The sequence below is a fragment of the Thalassophryne amazonica genome, chromosome 18 (genome assembly GCF_902500255.1).
Source record: "Thalassophryne amazonica chromosome 18, fThaAma1.1, whole genome shotgun sequence".
Taxonomy (NCBI): Eukaryota; Metazoa; Chordata; class Actinopteri; order Batrachoidiformes; family Batrachoididae; genus Thalassophryne; species Thalassophryne amazonica.
The window spans coordinates 64548852-64569943 of NC_047120.1; the positions used below are offsets into that span (position 1 = coordinate 64548852).

A 21092-nucleotide genomic window follows, 5' to 3' on the forward strand; every position below is an offset into this window, starting at 1 on the left:
TAGAAGTGCAGAGATGCTCTAAAAAGGTTTCCCCTTAAATAATGAATGGAACGTTGACATCTGCTCACTCATCACTGGTATCTCGTACCTTCCTCCACAGTTTCACTCCACGTCTGCCACCATACGGGGTAACCCAGGCCCGTCACACTCCCCGAAACGAGACCGGTTCTGCAGCCATAACACAATTCCACAAAGACTTCCAACACTGGAGACACCGAGGTCTAGCTGAGCTTCTTACAGATGCTCCTGCCTGTGCACATGACCTGCTAGAAGCGGGACTAGGAGAGCAGAACCAGAGCTGATCCAACCTGAACCAGACAGAACGCTGTGTGAGAGATTATTTCCTTTCATCCCGCTTGGAAAGAGCACTCAGAAGACTTTTCTTTAGCACAGCATACAGAGCCAATCTGCTTCACCATGTTTCCTGCTGATTATGAAGTGGTGCACAAATTTGTGAATTAATTATTTGCTCATAGTGCAACAGAAAAACAACTGGAGGGACTTTATCTCTCCTTAATGTCAGGGGGGAAATGAGATTAACCAAATGGGCCAAGCAGTGACACAAACCAAGAATTAATTCTTTTCCAATCAGAATGCGTCTACAAACATGAGGTGTCACGCTGTTTAAATTAAGCTCTGAGGTGCCGCTAAAAACTAATGTGCTCTGAATGTAACAGTTTTAAGCAGATTAGTGGAAAAATCGACTGTCTGTGTGCATGTCCAGTTTCAGGTTGGTCATCAGCTGATTCTTCTCACACCCAGAACAATCCCTTCCACCACCTGCTTGTGCAATACCCCTCCAACCCTCAAGGGGAGCTACAGTCACTACAAGAACTCACCAAGATCCTTAGAGCCTTGACTTTCGCTGGCCATCTCGCCCATCCGCACCAGAGCGTCGAAGTAGCCCTTTGCAGCATGTGTGACACCTGGAAACACGGAAGCATTGGGCGTCAGATCAAGGGTGCAGAGTTGAAATGATGTCTTCTTCAGCTCTGCAACCCTCCCCTTACTGCTCCCCCAAGAGGTCAGATTGGGCATAGGAAGTAAAGAGCGACAAGCGAAAATGGAGCCAAGGCGGGGAAGGACAACAGCACTATAGAGAACTGCAAAAGGGAAGGTGGAGAGAGAAAGCTGAAGATGTTCAACTGCGAGAAGAACATAAAGTCTGTCCTCAAATCCTGCAACTAAAACTAGATCATTCACCATGTTACAAAACAGCTTTTTTCATTTATCTGTCAAGGGAATTTTATGGATGTAATGAGAACTATCGTATACATCATGAGGGAGCGTCAGCTGCAACACAATGGCAACACGTTTTTCCCAAGCATGGCCCAAGAGACCAGTCACTGGACCAGGCCGAGGGGTACCCACTTAAAGTCCTACTGCAGACAGTAGGCAGACAGGCTATTACTTTGCAATAGCAGACAGGCTATTACTTTGGGGCTAAACCCAAGGTACTACTCAAGGGAACTCCATGAAGTGTGCACACAATCCCAAACCTGAGCTAATGCTATCGAGACATGCACTCCATTTTGGTTTTATGTGCACCAGTATTTCTACAGAGAAAGACTGGTGCTTTAAAGATGGTAGCTGGTCTATTACCGATTGCCACTTTACAATTGGTATGTGGTGTATTGACCCCATTTTTCAAAAGGATACTTCCTCCAGCCTCCAATACACCACCACAAAAAAAAGGTTTCAATCAGACAAGGTGTTCTTTAGTTACTACACAGAAATGAAAATCAAGATGGCAACCATTGCCACCATATTTGGTGATGCACAACCCCTACCTTTGAAGGGAACCTTCTGCTTGCATTGTCCAGTACACCATCCAAAAAAAGGATTCAATTGGACAAGGTGTTCTTTAGTTATTGGACGTAAATGAAAATCCAGATGGCACCCATAGCCACCATATTTGGTGACGCACAACTTCAACTTTTGAAAGGAACCATACGCTTGTGATGTCCAGCAGAACATAAAAAAGGTTTCAATTGGACGAGGTGTTCTTTAAATATTGTGCAGAAACAAAAATCAAGATGGCATCCGTAGTGGCCATACTGCATAATGGATGACAGCCATTTTTTTAAAGGAGCCTTCGTCTAGCCAACCTCAATACACAACCACGAAAACGTTTCAATCAGACAAGGTGTTCTTTAGTTATTAGACGTAAATGAAAATCCAGATGGCACCCTTAGCCACCATATTTGGCAGTGTTGCCACAGTTACTTTGAAAAACTAATCCAATTACTGATTACTGATTACTCCTTGAAAAAGTAACTTAGTTACTTTCCTGATTACTCAATTGTAAAAGTAACTAAGTTAGATTGCTAGTTACTTTTTTAGTTACTTTCCCCAGCTGCCGACAACAACCCTCTGCCACCTCAACATGACATTGATACCTGTTTTGCCAAAACTCACTTTATAGTCACCCTTTCTTGACTTCAATGAAAATAAATACTTGTTTTATAAAAAAGTAAAATAAAGGCCTCTTTCTTGACCTCATATTTAACTGTTGACAGCACTGTAACAGTAAAACTTGCAATTTCGAACCTACATTGTTTATAAATGTAACTATTAAATTCTAAAATGTTTCTAACATTTAAATTCTCTCTAAACATTTTACTTGTCGAAATTATTATTATTTTAAGCAATATTAGTAGTTGTAATAAAAAACGGCTTCAAAACTGGACCTTTAATCTAGGGGTGTTGTGAGGGGGGCACATCCTTGCCCCACGCCCCCATTCCATCTAGATTCGCCCCTGCTTTGGCGTTTGAGCACAAAGAATGGATAACATTTATTTATGCAGGAAAACAGGACCAGATTTACAGGTAAGAAAGTTTTATTGCGTTTTCACATCATGTGGTCCTCAGAAAGAGAGTTTAGGTGCATTTGAGTGGAAAATAGTGTTAGTTGTTGACGCGTCGCGGAGGATCAGCTGTTTTTAACGAGACGATACGGAGCAGCTCAGCTCAGAATTCTAAATAAAGGAGGAAAAAAAGTATAAAAATGTCTTTGTAAAGCTCAGTGCAGGTGTGTTGATCACCGCGCTTTAAGAGGAGACGACGAGCTGCTACAGAAAACCGTGGATGAAAAGATCACAGCTCTGCTTAAAGTGGGCAGTTCAGTCGAACCCCGACCTCCTGCCCACAGACCAAGTTTAATGCTGCTATCGACCCACAATGTAAAAATAATAGTAACGCACAGTGACATGGAGAAGTAACTTTAATCTGATTATTGATTTGGAAAGATTAACGCGTTAGATTACTCGTTACTAAAAAAAGTGGTCAGATTAGAGTAACGCGTTACCGGCATCACTGATATTTGGTGACGCAAAACTTCAACTTTTAAAAGGAACCTTATGCTTGTGATGTCCAACAGACCACCAAAAAAAAAAAGGTTTCAATTCGATGAGGAGTTCTTTAGTTATTACATAGAAACAAAAATCAGGATGACGTCTGTAGTGGCAATATTGGCCAATGGATGAAAGGACGCTTAAACACCCTGAATAGACCACCAAGAAAAGGCTTCAATCAGATGAGGTGTTCTTTAATTATTGCATGGAAATGAAAATCAAGATGGTAGCAATACTGGATAACGGATGTATTGTGGCAGATTTTCCACAGCATCAACATGAAACTGCAGTTCAGTTCCAGCCTGGCAGCCGTTCTGCAGCCGAGCATCATACACACGCCAGCCAGCATGGAGTCAGGCGTCCTCACGAGGACGAGATAACCTCAGGCGGCATCTCCACGTCTGCTGCACGCTGACTGACAGAGGACACATGTCCATGGAGGAAATAAATATGGATGAGGGCCGAGTGTGTTACAGGGCCGTCATGTTGATGGCTGCCTTCGTGCACAATCCCCAAGAGGGAAACGCTGCCAAAGCATTTAAAACGTCGTGCACAAAACAAAGCTAATTTACTGTGTCGAGTCGACGTCTAGATGAAGACACATTTGCTTCTCGGCGGCTTTATCAAAACCGTGAGCTGAGAAGAAACCCAGTGACACGGCAGTGTCCCCGCCCCCGCCCCGCCTCCGTCCCCACCCCCATGGACACAGAGTTCAGCTGCGTGTGCAGCACTGCACATTTTAAAGCTACAGCATGTAGGATTTGCTTTTTCGTAGCTCCACCCACCAAGAGTCATGCTCTTTTTTTGCATGGGTCCGCCCCCAATCAGGAATGAACACAACATCATGTGACTGGTTGCAACACGGTTGCAAGAATTAGTTGATTATTTTGGCTGCTACAGAAACAGCATCTTTGGACGTTAATAAAACATCCAACATGTATAAAAACTGTGAACCAACAGGAGGTCTGACTGGCAGGTGAGGAAAAGGACTGAGTGAAAATTTCAGGGCATTCCGACGGACATCCACACACACTGAGGAGATCCATGGTGGCAAGTTGGGGATCTGTCACATCGCCACACGTTACATTCCATTTTGTATGAAGTAAACGGCAACTGTGAGATGAAGCGGCTGAGGAAGCTCGGACAGTTATGACGAGCTAACTTAATCCAAACCCGGAGAAATCCGAACCAGGTGGAGAGCAGATCCAGGCAAGGCGAGATTATGCTGAGGCGTGTTCATCGCCTGTCAGAATAAAAGCAGGCTGTGACAAATAAAGAGGGAGAGAGGAGGAGAGAGGAGGAGGAGGAGAAAAAAAGGAGGAGGAGGAAGACGGAGGAGGAAAAGAGAGGAGGAAAACAGGAGAAGAGAGGAAGATGAAGAAGAGAGAGGAAGAAGACAGAGGAGGAGGAGGAAGACGAAGAGGAGAGAGGAGGAAAACAGAGGAGGAAGACGAAGAGGAGAGAGGAGGAAAACAGAGGAGGAGGAGGAAGACGAAGAGGAGAGAGGAGGAAAACAGAGGAGGAAGACAAAGAGGAGAGAGGAGGAAAACAGAGGAGGAGGAGGAAAAGAGAGGAGGAAAACAGGAGGAGAAGAGAGGAAGATGAAGAAGAGAGAGGAGGAAGACAGAGGAGGAGGAGGAGGAAAAGAAGAAGAAAACAGGAGGAGAAGAGAGGAAGACAAAGACAGAGGAGGAAGAGGAAAACAGAAGAGGAGGAGGAAAGAGAGGAGGAAAACAGGAAGAAAAGAGAGGAGGAGGAGGAGGAAAAGAAGAGGAAAACAGGAGGAGAAGAGAGGAAGACAAAGAGAAGAGAGGAGGAAGACAGAGGATGAGGAGGAAAACAGAAGAGGAGGAAGACAAAGGAAGATAAAGTGGAGAGAGGAGGATGAGGAAAAGAGAGGAGGAAAAAAGGAAACAAAGAGGATGAGATAGGAGGAGTAAGAGGAGGAAAATAGAGGAACAGGCAAAGAAGAAGAAGAGAGAAAGAGAGGAGGAAAGGAGGAAGAAGAGGAAGACAGGAGAGGAGGATGAGAAGGAGGACCGAGGAAGAGAAGAGAGAGGAGGAGAGAAAGATCAGGACAGAGAAGAGAGGAGGATGAGGAGGAGGAAAAGAGGAGGACAGATGAGAGAGGAGTAAAGTCTTGCTGTAAAGAGGATTAGAAGAGAAAATGAAACTGGCAGAGAAGGAGGGCTGTCAACGTAAATGAAACAGAAGACAGGAGTCTAAACGATGTCCACGTCCTCTTTCACATCGTCGGTCTAAATTAAGTCGTCAACAACGTGGCTCAAATCCACTCAATCAGCCTTAATTTGGTGATGTCACAATCAAACTGCACGCAGAAGTCCAGGCAAAAGTTTGTCTTCCATCTTTCTGAAGCTTTCATTCCAATAGATTCCAAAGTATTGGCTGAAATCAGCATCACACAAACATTTCACTACAACACGGCAAAAGTATGTAAAAGAAAATCCCCAAAATTCTACAAAAAAAATCCAAAGTATCCAAATAAAATATGAGAACGTATCTGATCTGAACTATTAAAACCTGAATTCATGCGCTGCATCACTTTCAGTCCAAGCGTTCTTTGAACGGCAAAAACCAACAACACTTGCTATAACCGTGACGACAGGATTCCTACTGACATCACAAAGAAAACCGTGTAAACGTGGCGTGAGTTTATCCACATTTCTGTGAGTGTGTCTCTCCAAACAGGACAAAGGTGGTATTCCAAAGTTGTCCCAAGATGTCTAAGTTGTAATCTGACCCTGATGGACACACTGGAAACATGCACAGAAGCAACCAGTGGACCGGACGTCTCAGGTCTTTAGTTCCACACTACAGTTAAGCCTGTCTCCCATTACCGATTGTTGATACCCAACTGTCTACGATTTCAGAAAGAAAAAAAAAATCACAACCTGAAATCAGGTGGAATCAGTTGTAAAACTTGTGTTGTAGAACAATGTGACCAATGGGGAACATTTTAAACGTTTCAAACAATTTGATGCTGGAATAAATCGTGATATCAAAAAAGTGACTAATTGGATTTAAATGGTGCAAATTAGGGGTCATCTTGTGTAAACCTAGGCGAAAGTGGACAATCGGGTACATTAAGCAGTAATCGCGACCTACACTTCTCTGAGCAGAAACCTTCTGATCCTCCTCCACTACTTGAAACCCATGACGAATGTCACACTCTTCAGCAGAAGACACTTTTGAGATTTTCCCAGAAAATTTTTGCTTTTTGGAAAAGTCACATAATGGGAATCGTACACAGTCGGGTATAATCACAATAATCTTTACAGCTGGATTAATTGGTTATAAAAAGGTAAAAATAAGAAGTGCAACTACATATAAATTTCAGCTACAGTTTTAGTAAATCTGGCAAAATTTCCTCAGTTTTGCAATTAATGCCAAAAATTGGTAACGTTAATGGCCGTTTTGATTGTGGTTTTCAGACACAACTGCACAAACTGAGAATGTAAACTGATGTCATAAAAGGCGGTCAACAAAGCGATTGATATGGGGCCCGTATGAACTGGTGAAGGGGTGACACGGACTTGTGTGTGCTGGATTTTTTTTTAAATATGTACAGGTGTCCTATAATTTGTACAATAGCTCCACCTCCAAGTCAGAGGCCACTGCCAGAATTGGTGGATTGCTCTGTGCAAACTGGGAGTAACTTGATGCCCACGTGAAAGAGGTGTATTCTGGAGTCGAGATCCCTCGATAGACATCAGGACACTGCCATTACATCATTTTAGCCAATAGTTTTCTATTTAAACAAAATATATTTAGCCTTCATTTCTTGCCATCTTCCATCCATCCATCCATTTTCTTCACTTTATCGGAGTCGGGTCGCGGGGGCAGCAGCTTCAAGCACAAGCAGCCCAGACCTCCCGATCCACACACACCTCCCCCAGCTCCTCTGGGGGAGCCCCAAGGCGTTCCCAAGCCAGCTGAGAGATGTAGTCCCTCCAGCGTGTCCTGGGTCTTCCCCGGGGCCTCCTCCGGAAAAGATGCCTGAGCCACCTCAACTGACTCATTTCAATGTGGAGGAGCAGCGGCTCGACTCCGAGCTCCTCCTGGGTGACCGAGCTCCTCACCCTATCTCTAAGGGAGCGCCCAGCCACCCTGCGGAGGAAACTCATCTCGGCCGCTTGTACTCGCGATCTCGTTCTTTCGGTCATGAGCCAAATCTCATGACCATAGGTGAGGATCGGAACGTAGATCGATCGGTAAATCGAGAGCTTTGCCCCCCTACTCAGCTCTCTCTTCACCACGACGGCTCGATACAGGGACCGCATCACTGCAGATGCTGCACCGATCCATCTATCGATCTCACGCTCCATCCGTCCCTCACTCATGAACAAGACCCCAAGATACTTAAACTCCTCCACTTCAGGCAAGGACACTCCACCGACCTGTAGAGGGTAAAGCACCTTTTTCCGGTCAAGAACCATGGCCTCGGATTTGGAGGTGCTGATTTTCATCCCGGACGCTTCACACTCGGCTGCAAACTGCCCCAGTGCACGCTGAAGGTCCTGATTTGACGAAGCCAACAGAACCACATCATCCGCAAACAGCAGAGACGAGATTCTGTGGTTCCCAAACCAGACCCCCTCTACACCCTGGCTGCGCCTAGAATTTCTGTCCATAAAAATAATGAACAGAACCGGTGACAAAGGGCAGCCCTGGTGGAGGCCAACATGCACTGGAAACAGGTTTGACTTACTACCGGCAATGCGAACCAAGCTCTTGCTGCGGTCGTACAGGGACCAGATAGCCCTTAGCAAAGGACCCCGGACCCCGTACTCCCGGAGCACTCCCCACAGGGTGCCCCGAGGGACACGGTCGAACGCCTTCTCCAGATCCACAAAACACATGTGGACTGGTTGGGCGAACTCCCATGAACCCTCGAGCACCCGATGGAGCGTGTAGAGCTGGTCCAGTGTGCCGCGACCAGGATGAAAACCACACTGCTCCTCCTTAATCCGAGGTTCGACCATCGGTCGAATTCTCCTCTCCAGTACCCTGGAATAGACCTTACCGGGGAGGCTGACTTCTTGCCATCTTTTCATTGATAAATTACCAAATTAACTGCTCACTGTGCTCTCATTCCTCTCACACAGGTAACCTATTTCTGACATTCATGGCCAATTTAGATGTACAGAAAAAAAACCCACCTTAAGGAACCATCTGTATGTATGCAGCCTTCTGCTAAAACCCACATGGACTCAAACAAACACTCGTCTGCAAGTCTCTTCCCAAGAGACACTAAATTAGCTTCATCCCTACATCATGCCACTCCGTACTCTCCAGGGAGTAGACCTGCCACCCCAGATCTCATTAAGAAACCAGAGGCAGGAAAACATTGGCATTTTTCCAGCGGCTGCCCTGCACAGCTCTGCTTCAAATCCGGGCTGCGTTCTGCTGCCTGGCGTTGATGATGATGTAAACCTCACTGCAGGAATCGCAAAGCTGTTCTGGCCTCATCTGTCAGACATCTAAAGGTCTACTCTGCAATGGCTGGTCTCCAAGACATTCCATCACTCATCCAAGTCGTAAAGACAGACAAGAAGTTCAGTTGGTCGAACCTTCTGGACGTCTCCTACCTGGATTACACAGGACCATCAGTTCTCCATTGTGAGCATTTCAACCTAAACTGAATCAGTTCAGAGCCTAAAAATAAGTTGTTTCACAGCTGGAACCAAAAATCAGCTGGTTTTTCAGTGAGAACCATGACCCTGCTTTGATGATATCATGAATGCAGTGTTTTCACTGCAGGATTTCAGCAATTAATTCAACCCATATGGTTGAATTCTTTGGAGATGTTGAAGAAACAGAGCATGCTGATGCTGAGTTTGTGCTGGAAGTGTCCAGGTTAAGGTGATACTAAGCCAATCTAAGCTCACTCGTTTGATTGGTCATGACCAGATCAGGTTAGCAGCTGCTCAAAGAGAAACTACACGTGTGCTCCAAGTCGTTTCTGACAGCTGAATGTAAAATATCTGCTTTTCAAACAGTTAATACTCACACAACGACATGTGATGACATGTTACAGTATTTCATCCTGAGGGCAGCACAGTGACCACGTGGTCACTGCACTTGCTTGCAAAACAGAAGATTCCTGGTTCAAGACCACCTGTGACACATTTTTCATGCAACGTGCAGCTGTGCATGGAAAATCTGTGCCAAATCAACTTGCAGATCCACACTGGATCTGCTGTCGCAACCCCAAGTAAGAAGGAGAGAAGCTGAAAGGTTTTATTATTACAGTATTTCATCCTGAGGTGCTCATGTTTCTGAATCGACCTGCTTGCTGTCTTGTCCTGGATACCGGCCATGTCTGCTCTCCTTTTCCGAGCCTCAAGGGATCCGCAGTTATTCTCACAGCTGCTCCTGTTCCACTTCTCGTTGGCTCCTGCTCCATTTAGCTCCCCGAAAAAACCTCCCCAAAGACTCTGTGCTTGCTTTTGTCTTTAACCTTGAGGTGCTGCTGCAGGAACACCTCAGTCCCTGTCACATATGTATATATATATATATATATATATACATATATATACATATATATAATATATATATATACATATATACATATATATATATATATATATATATATATATATATATATATATATATATATATATACACACACTTGCCATAAAACAGGATGACAAAAAGATGCACAGCAGAGGTGGACATAAAAAAACAAGTGCAGACACGGACACTGGTACGGAGAAACAACACAATCAGGACATCAAAGCAAATGTGCTTTATCACATCAACGTTTGAAGGCTTCTTCATGTCAAATATTTAGTCGTCTTTGGAGATAAAATATTTAGTATTTGTCTCTGCTGTTGTCATCTCAGAGAAATACTTCAAATGAACCTGTGCAGGTGAATCGGCTGCAAACAAGGTTCACTTTGAGGATTCAGTTATCAGCAACATCACCACAACTCGTCTTAACCAAAAGAACCTGAGGTGAGATGGAAGCAGCTGTAGTTTTAGGTTTGGCCCCATTACTGGACTGGAAGAGGAAGAAGAGGACGACAGAAAGAGGAGGAGACACGTTTGGTGTACTCACTGGTCAGCGCCTTCTCGTAGCTTTTCCCCATGGCTATGAAGTTCCGCAGGCAGGGGTTGAACTGCTCCATGATGGACTGCAAGGAGGAAAAACCAGAACATTTGATTAGTTAAGAGACAGGAGAGTGAGATGAAACAGATAACAGCTGAACACGGCAGGTGAGTCAAGCAGCAGGAGGAGGAAGTGCAGCATCGTTCCAAGCTCGAAAGGTAAAAGTAACGGAGCGGTGGTGAAGGTCCAGGTTCCTCACACCTTCCCCGTTGTGTCAGCTAAAATCAAACCGAGCTTTAGCTGCTGACTCACTGAACTCAGCAGCAGACTTTGGACCGTCTTCCCTGATGTTGATAATTATCTGCCCTAAAACTCTAGGCGGGGAAAAAAAATACAAAAACTTTTCCAAAACAGTGACAACTTCGTCATCAGTTGACATCAGCCAACTGATGAGACTCATGGAAGGGCAGAGAGGTGGAGACTATGTGACTACTGCTGTTATAGTAGTTTTCCTAGGCTTTGGCAAAAGTCCAGGCATGTTCACCATGTAAAATGCAGTGAATGAATAGACAGATAAACAAGTTCACCCCTCCATTTTATTGTCGTGTTTCCAACACTGTGGGTCAGCAATCTGTGTCCCTCTGATTATTTCTTTTGTCTAAACTGTGTCAAATAACGTCCTACAGTAGTGTTCAGAATAATAGTAGTACTACTGAACAATGTCTTGAACGTCCCATTTTTCTTTGGCTTTCAAAGAGAAAAGCATGTTCAACAGGTGCTGGTTTCATCCTTAAATAGGGGACACCTGATTCACACCTGTTTGTTCCACAAAACTGACAAACTCACTGACTGAATGCCACACTACTATTAGTGTGAACACCCCCTTTTCTCCTTTTTTTTTTTTACTAATAGCCCAATTTCATAGCCTTAAGAGTGTGCATATCATGAATCCTTGGTCCTGTTGGATTTGTGAGAATCTACTGAATCTACTGGTACCTTGTTTCCCATGTAACAATAAGAAATATACTCAAAACCTAGATTAATTTTTTTAGTCACATAGCACTACTATTATTCTGAACACTATTGTATATGCTGTCCAACACACATTTATTTGTCCGTCTTGCTTACATTGGAATTTAAAAGGCCTTAGGGCCCTGTCCCACTGGCGTTTAGGAGAATTTGCGGATGAATGCGCACAAAAGTGGCCCACATCCGCCAAACAACCGCAATAACCGTGTAACATTCCTGTATGAGTCGGCCGCCATCCGAACACATCCGTGATCATCCGCAGAGGCACGCATGTCCACAGCCAGGATTTTGAGCGGCTCAAAATCCTGCTGCAGATGAGATCCACATCACTGCCTGAACACATACTGAAGACATACGCAGGACATACACAACCAACGCACCGCATATCCCCTGTCATCCGCTGATATCCGCAACCGACGGGTTGGCGCGGCTTGGCGGCGGACCAGGACAGCGTGCAAAACAGATATGATGCGTGCCCAGCACGGCCACATCATGGTCGCAAATAGTATGTCGCGCATGCAGACAGAGTGGGCACAGATGAAGCGAGTGCATCACGGCCGCTGTGCCCCTCATGGGGGCGCCTCCGCGGTCGCCTTCGCTTCTGTTCCCTGTTATATCCGCTTTTCTTCCTCATGTATTCGCTGATCCACCCCGGGACATTTGTCATTCCGCCCACCTTTGTTGCGGATGCTCAGCTTTTGTCTCCTCATTTCATGCGCAAATCCTCCTAAACGCCAGTGGGACAGGGCCCTTAGGTTAAGTAACAGCACAGGCTGTGATGTGCACAAGTGCTACAGTGAGTTCCTGTCCATGTTAAACACATCTCCAGAGAAATGCAAAGTGAGTTCCACATACAGGGGGGGAAAAAGGTGTGACTTATACTCTGGTGTGACTTTTCTATGTTTTCTTTTTTCCATCTTCAAGAGTCACAAGGTGGGACTTATATGTCAGAGTATGTGGTACATTGTGGAGGTGGGCACGGATGGGTTGTTTGGCTGGGTAATGTGTTTCCATGGTGGAGTAGATGCCATAACGTGTGGCATAAGTGCATGCCCCCAGATCTGGCTAGACTTGTAAATCACCACATTAAAAAGGCATATAATGAGGGCATAGTGGCTAAACTTTGATTAATTTTCAAAAGATTCAGGATACTCACTGCAAACCTGGTCAATCAACACACGAGACATCATGCATCCGTCAGGTTGTCCACCCTCGAGGTCCACCTTCTCTTTTTTTTCCAGCTGTAAATAGGTTATCTGTGTTTACACGTGGTTTTCTGAGGGCAACTAATAATTAACCTATTTATGCCGTGACTGCATTTTTTTTTTACATCTCTGGGTGTAATTAGCGTTACAGAAGGCGCCGGCTGCTGAATGCAGTGGAAACATTCCAGCTGCTGTAATCACTGCTGGGTGAAAGGATGAATGTAGAAACTGGCTTTCATGCACCAGTATACATGTTTGCTTGTGCACATGTGACCAGATGTGACTGCTAGTGTTAGTAAGTTATGCAGCGGCAGTCAGACGGGTCGAACCTCATGCGTCACATTTTTTCAGTGTTGATGCGTCTCTGCCCAGAAAACAAGTGCTGCACATGATTATACAGGTCAAGATACACTTTTAAAAAAAAATACATAAATAAAAACAATAATTCACAAGTAGTAAGACGTCCACACAACATCAACAAGTCACATTTACGCCCAAAGAGCTTTAGATCATTAAACTCTGCAATTCCTTGCAATTAAAAATTAAATCTTATATACAAATGAGACTAAAACTGAATAAAAAGTTCCTATTGTGTTTTTAATAACTAATCGCCATATCGGATTCACTTATGATGGCATCACTTTTAAATGATCACACAGTAATACTGTAAGAATTTTTTTGATTTCTAGAAAACAAAAATTTAAGAGTCTCCAAGTTGTACTCGAGTAATTAGCATAAGTAAAGTAATAGCAATAACCGAATAAAACAATTTCCTATGTGTTTTTAATAACTAATCACCATATCGGATTCACTTATGATGGCATCACTTTTAAATGATCACACAGTAATACTGTTAGAATTTCTTTGATTTCTAGAAAACAAAAATTTAAGAGTCTTCAAGTTCTACCCTAGTAAATAGCATAAGTAAAGTAATAGCAATAACCAAATAAAACAATTTCCTATTGTGTTTTTAATAACTAATCGCCATATCGGATTCACTTATGATGGCATCACTTTTAAATGATCACACAGTAATACTGTAAGAATTTCTTTGATTTCTAGAAAACAAAAATTTAAGAGTTTCCAAGTTCTACCATAGTAAATAGCATAAGTAAAGTAATAGCAATAATAGTAATAAGTAAAGTAAATAGCATCCAAAAATTTAAATATTCACATAAATTACACCTGAATCTTTCCATGAGTAAATATGTTTTTGTTGTTGTTGTTGTTGTTTTTTTTAAATCAGCCACACACATATGTGTGGGAACAAAATCAGAAAAACAAGTTATGCCAGAGAACACTGTGACCCAGCAGGAGGTACCACGTAGTCACGAGCATGTGGGCCCAGAACGAGTCGACATAAACACCAGCAGCTTCGTATCATGCTGGGCCATTAATTATGGTTGAGATTAATTAGTCATGTGCACCCCAGGAACCTGCTGCCCCCACACAAGGACCTGGATCCACACCAATGGAGCAGGACCAAAGACCTGACAACCCACTGCAGGGGGAGGAGCTTGCACCTATTTTAATAAATAAATAAAACATACCCACACCAAAGTGGATCCAAACAGAACTTTATGTTTCGTCTCCTCCTGTCATATTTATGTCAAACAACGCACCTCTGTTTAAATGCTCAAACGTGGCGCGGGTCGTCCAACTTGCTGTAATGGTCTTGTTGACTTTGAGATATAAGAAAATGGTGGAAAAGTGAAGCAGAGGTCACACGTCACTCGCTGGATATGAAGCCTTGATAAGGTAAGTTGACACTTCACGCTGCTGCTGTTTGGTCTTTTCGAGATATGAAGGTCAACCAGATTACATGCACAGGAAACGGCATGCTCGCTGGCTGGTCGCCACGGACAGCGGCAAGTATTTGTGCAGCACTGGGGGTGTGTTTGGCTTCTAGTCACCAATCAAGGTGATTAGAAGCCACCCCAACCACCGCCACCAGTTAGTGAATTCCATGTGTGCAAACAACAACGTCAACACATCTCCAGAAGCACGCCCCCCCCCCCCCCCCCCCCCCCCCCCGAACCACACCACCTCAGTGAACCATCACATCATAATGAGTTAAGGTGCAACGAGTTAAGGTGCCTTGACACTTGATCCCCACGGTGGTACACAATCTGGCGTGCCACTGAGTAAACTCGTAAACTGTGCGCGGCTGAGTGCAAAGAAAATTTTGAAATGTTCAAAACTGCTGATGTGAACATTGCACAACCTATTAGAAAACATTGTGTGTTACTGTGGGTCAATGCGTCCTATTGCCGCAGCGCATCTGAACAAGATGTTACATCAATATTTCACATACATCATACTTTTACAGATACATTGTCTAACACATAAGAAGGAATGACAATGCAACTGTTTTACCAATCAATTAAAAAATTATATGTTACAAATAATTACCTTTGAGATGATTCCAAATGCGTTCTCCACCGCATGACGGGCACGAGAGAAGCTGCAGCTGCCGATAATTTCTCTGTGATTCTGGGAGCGATGAGAGATGGTTTCATCAGCCAAGTTCTGAGAGCAAATGTGTCATCGGCTATGAAATGATTATTTTATATAACGTGGAGTAAAACGGGACAAAGTGCAGCATCCAGCGAGACAAAGCGGGTCGCATTGGCACGATGAATTGTGCAGCAGTGTGGGGATCAAATTTGTGTCAAGGTGGATTTAGAACAACTCTGGTTCGAGTGCATACCTCCATCTGGGACTAGTCCACAACACACAACACAGTCGGCCAAGTTTTAAAAATGTGTTGTCGTACTTGAATGTGGTCTTGGTGTCAATTCGGATGCGCCTCCAAAGACTCGGTCTTGAGTTGGACTCAACCACTCAAGGTATTCTGTAATTTCAGGTATTGATCAAATGCCAGGTTGAAAGCAGACACCACTGGACAGGATGTGGTCCAAAACCTGCAGTTTTGTGGACTCTGGCTAAAGACACGGATATGTACCCCTGGCAATAATTATGGAATCACCGGCCTCGGAGGATGTTCATTCAGTTGTTTAATTTTGTAGAAAAAAAAGCAGATCACAGATATGACACAAAACTAAAGTCATTTCAAATGACAACTTTCTGGCTTTAAGAAACACTATAAGAAATCAGGAAAAAAAAATTGTGGCAGTCAGTAATGGTTACTTTTTTAGACCAAGCAGAGGGAAAAAAATATGGAATCACTCAATTCTGAGGAAAAAATTATGGAATCATGAAAACAAAAGAACGCTCCAACACATCACTAGTGTTTTGTTGCACCACCTCTGGCTTTTATAACAGCTTGCAGTCTCTGAGGCATGGACTTAATGAGTGACAAACAGTACTCTTCATCAATCTGGCTCCAACTTTCTCTGATTGCTGTTGCCAGATCAGCTTTGCAGGTTGGAGCCTTGTCATGGACCATTTTCTTCAACTTCCACCAAAGATTTTCAATTGGATTAAGATCCGGACTATTTGCAGGCCATGACATTGACCCTATGTGTCTTTTTGCAAGGAATGTTTTCACAGTTTTTGCTCTATGGCAAGATGCATTATCATCTTGAAAAATGATTTCATCATCCACAAACATCCTTTCAATTGATGGGATAAGAAAAGTGTCCAAAATATCAACGTAAACTTGTGCATTTATTGATGATGTAATGACAGCCATCTCCCCAGTGCCTTTACCTGACATGCAGCCCCATATCATCAATGACTGTGGAAATTTACATGTTCTCTTCAGGCAGTCATCTTTATAAATCTCATTGGAACGGCACCAAACAAAAGTTCCAGCATCATCACCTTACCCAATGCAGATTCGAGATTCATCACTGAATATGACTTTCATCCAGTCATCCACAGCCCACGATTGCTTTTCCTTAGCCCATTGTAACCTTGTTTTTTTCTGTTTAGGTGTTAATGATGGCTTTCGTTTGGCTTTTCTGTATGTAAATCCCATTTCCTTTAAGTGGTTTCTTACAGTTTGGTCACAGACGTTGACTCCAGTTTCCTCCCATTCGTTCCTCATTTGTTTTGTTGTGCATTTTCGATTTTTGAGACATATTGCTTTAAGTTTTCTGTCTTGACGCTTTGATGTCTTCCTTGGTCTACCAGTATGTTTGCCTTTTTTTTCTTGATTTCTTATAGTGTTTCTTAAAGCCAGAAAGCTGCCATTTGAAATGACTTTAGTTTTGTGTCATGTCTGTGATCTGCTTTTTTTCTACAAAATTAAACAACTGAATGAACATCCTCCGAGGCCGGTGATTCCATAATTTTTGCCAGGGGTTGTATTAAATCCACACATGTAGTTGTGTTTTTTGCATGTTTTATATATATATATATATATATATATATATATATATATATATATATATATATATATATATATATATATATATATATATATATATATATATATTAGTCTGGTATTACTCCAACAGTGAGCTGGTAATTGTGCATGTACTTATGAATGAACTCATGCACATGGGAACATGCTCATTCCTGTGAGCGTTTGCACTGTTGTGCGTGTGCGATCGGAGGCGATGATGATGCACTTCGTTCTCGCGACGACAGAGGCTTCCCTCCTCTTTCCTGCCACTTCCTCGCTCTCACCTCGCCCACCACGCCGGCAGCCTTCCTGTGCTAGGAGCTGAACGTGAGGCGAATGACGATGGGCTGCCCTGTCACGGGGGGGAAATTCCACCACTTACATATATGGAAGCGGAAGTGCTCGCCCCCACCCAGCCCCCCACCCACCTTTTCTTGTTCCCCGATGCTGCATCAGCGGCGCTGGTTCTGCCTCTGCACTCAGATAAGAGCTCATGTGAAAGGGAAATTGGCCACATTCAGTGAAATTCACTCGCAGACAGCAGACAGACTGAATTTCGTCTCCTGAGGTGGAATCGAGCTGTGCAGCCTGTCACAGTGACTGAGCGCAAGCAAACAATGTCCATTTTTTCTCAGGGACAATGCTGCAACCACAATGGACATCATTCAAATTAATACTTTTTTTTTTTCTCATTGCACACTGACCGCAGTGTTTGCTGTGGCTCGTTACCAAAATTACTTGAAGGAATGTGAAGCAGTCTGCAGGCGTTCCCTGTTTAACCACAATGTGAGCCACGCCAGTGTTGTGTTTTGCACAGTTTTGCTTGTCCTAGGGGAAAAGACGCATATATTTTGAATTAAAATGATCAAATTATCAATGAATATGGAACAAAGAGGAGACTGCAATCAATGGAATCCATCAGCATATTTATAGATCTTATCAGTAATGATTATATTTTGATATTACGCTGTGTGTCTTCCAGTGTGGAACAACAGAGTAAATGTGCTAAAATTATTTGACCTGCAAATGTCAGTAAAGTCTGATGAGCTGTTAATTGAGACATGAAGTAATCAAGCTTTTGGTGAAGCAGTTGGCTGGGCCCAGTTATGTCAGTGATATGACGTGGCAACACATGCTAGTTCTGGGAAATGAGAAGTACCTCTTTTTCAAGGAGATTTACTGATATATGCACACTTTGTTCACCAAAACAAGGAGATTTTGCCCCCCCCCTCCAAAAATGAGGAGATTAGCACACATTTAAATGATAACAAAAGTCTAAATGTTGCTCTAAAGATAGCTGATTCACTTTTATACTTTTCACTTCAAATGCAGAAAATATTATAAACTCAGGACTCAGAACCCAGGATGGTACAGCACCCAGACCGTGCAGCAGGAAGCTGTCCCGCTAAATTGGCTCTGCATTAAAACACCCTTTTTGTAATTTTACTGTGGCAATTCTAGAAAAATCCCTTTCTTTCATTTTTACACACCTACAAAATCCTTACAAAATGCAGCTCTTTCTCCATGAAAAATCAGAATACCAAGGCGGAGCCGCAGCAGAGGCCACTAACATGACCAAGTGGCTGGGAAGCTCATTGGAGTGTTTATCATTCCATAATGTTCCTTAATCTGAAATTCTTAGGCTGAAATCCATCTTTCGAGAGAAGCTACAAGCACACACTTGATCAGCGTGTTCGTAATTACGGGACCGCGTGGTTTTTCCAACTCTGTCCACTGGGGGCGCATTCTTAAGATTCCTGAAGAAACGTGAGGCGTAAACATAAGACACATAAGAACGAAGATGGTCAAGTTCCATGTTAAGTCAATTCTGGGAGCATGCGCTGGTGCTGTGCTTTGCTACATCCACAACACTACGGAGCCACCTTGGCTCCTGGATGGCAACCACCCAGGCAGACAACCTGTCCATTCCCACATATCTAAAATAACCATCTATCTGCCGCAGCCAGGTGAAAAGTGGGCGTCCATGTGGTGGATGATGCACAATGTCCAAAATGTCTTAGGGGGCACTTCCTCACAATGCCGGTGATCATCCTCATCTGCGTCTCTCTGCGTACCTGCTTGTTTGATACAAAGTCATTCCAGCAGTACCTAAAGATCCTCTGAATACACCTGGTGCCAAAGACATCCTGACATCGCTGTAGCTTACTGGTTAGAGTCCAAGTCTCACAACCATACAGCAGGACCCTGAAGACTTGGACCTTCATTCTGCCCATATCTTTGCAGGAAAATAAAGCAGCATATTAACGATTGTGAGAAAATAAAGAATTTGAGCACTTTAAATGACAAATTTTGTATTTATCCGGTTTGAACATTAACATGGAGATCCCTGCTGTCTGAAAAGCTTTTGTACTGTTCTCAGACAATTGCACTTGTTCATGTTTGGGAAGGTGATGGTCTAGACATGAGAGGGGTAGACTTGTGACTAGAAGATCCTCAGTTTGATTCCTTACCTAAAGAGAGAATTCACGAAGGTCCCTTTTGTAAGATCTTTAATCTGAAGGTGTGCAGTGGAGCAACTTGGATGGAAGCATGCTGACATCAGTGTATGTGTGTGTGTGTGTGTGTGTGTGTGAAGCATCACTGTAAAGTGCTGAGCGTCTGCTTCAGATGGTAAAGCGCTGTAGAAATGCAGTTTACTATCGATCCCTGCATTCCTTTCCTTCGTGGGATCTGCACCGACATCTGGCTCGCAGATCAGTCGCCAATGTCGGCCATATTGGTATCCAGAGGTTACGTGACACAGTGTTCCTGCTGGTTGTTCACTTAAGACGCCGCCTGAGCTGCACCGCCAATTAAAGACACATTTTCACAGATACAACAGCAGAAGATTCCGACTGGCCTCCGAGGCCTTTATTTCACTCTAATTAGAAGCAGCATTGTGGAGTGGAGCCCCCACCCCCTCACTTCTCATCCATCTATTCATTTCTGTCCTTTCTCACTCTCTTTTTGGAAAAGCATCCCACTAACATTCTTTCATGTTCTGCCAACATCAACCTCTGCTCCCCGCGAGTCTGCAGCTCATGTCAAATAACGGCACGCTGTGCTAACAGCTGCAGACGTCCTGCAGATGCTGATGCTTATGGTGCATGACAGCAACAGTCCACGAGAACGAAACCACCTGCATATGAATCCAGGTCTGCCACACTTAGACACACATTCAACTCATATTGGGGAGGTGATGGTCTAGTGGTTAAGCATTGGGCTTCAGATCAGATGATCCTTGGTTCAAATCCCAGCCTGGCCGGAAAATCACTAAGGGCAAAATCACTTAGGCAAGGTCCTTAATCCTTAATTAAGTGAGCAGCTTGCATGGCAGCACCCTGACATCGGTGTGTGAGTGTGTCTGTGTGAATGGGTGAATGTGAGGCATAATTGTAAAGCACTTTGAGCATCTGATGCACAAGCTCAATATAAATGTGGTCCATTTACATTAAAAAGGCCTGCTTGGGGGGTAAAACCCTGCAACTTTAGCACTTTAATCTAGACAAGGACCTTCTGCATGTAAGTTAGAAATGGCAGAAAATGCACAAGAATTCAAAAAATATATGCATCCTTGCGTGTCTGCAGATACTGCCACATGCGTTTCTTCATATTCCATATATACAGTCAAAATTGTGGCGCCTCCTTGTAACAAATTTGTGGAGAGTTCACACAGCGAGAAATCCAGTGACTACACCCTGCTGTCCCCACTTTCTGTGGATGTTGAACTCCATCAAAGTTGTTCAAATAGTTTGGTCAAGATTGATGCTCAAATACAGTGCAGACCAGGTTAGTGTCTGCAGTAATGTGAGCACCGCTGTGGACCATCACCGAGAAGAAAGAGTTGCTAAGGCTGGTAGCAATAAAGGATTACACAGGTCAAAATTTAAAAATGCTCCAATCACATTGGAAAGTACACCACATTATTTGTCTGATCATAAAGATTCCAAAAAGGTATAGTTTGGACTATTTATGACTGCAAGTTTTGGAATTATGGGATAAAAACACCAAAAATAGGGACAAAAGCTCAATTTCAGTTTGTACAGAGGTCAAAAATTAAAGTTGCTCCAATTTTGTTTAAAGGTTGTGCAAACTATTATTTGAGCTAATGGGATTAATA

At 43.5% G+C, this 21092-nt stretch overlaps 1 protein-coding gene across 6 annotated transcripts in view; it reads right to left on the reverse strand.

Moving 5' to 3' along the window:
• The window catches only part of baiap2b (BAR/IMD domain containing adaptor protein 2b), a 104955-nt gene that overhangs the window by 48281 nt on the left and 35582 nt on the right, over window positions 1–21092 (reverse strand). For 4 of the 6 annotated variants that reach the window (XM_034194483.1, XM_034194484.1, XM_034194482.1 and 1 more), the window contains 2 exons: window positions 10436–10511; window positions 840–926 (listed from right to left, as the gene is read on the reverse strand). In XM_034194483.1, coding sequence (XP_034050374.1) covers window positions 840–926; window positions 10436–10511 — 163 coding nt within the window. The remainder of the gene's footprint in view (window positions 1–839; window positions 927–10435; window positions 10512–21092) is intronic. The other 2 variants (XM_034194486.1, XM_034194487.1) reach the window with 1 other exon arrangement.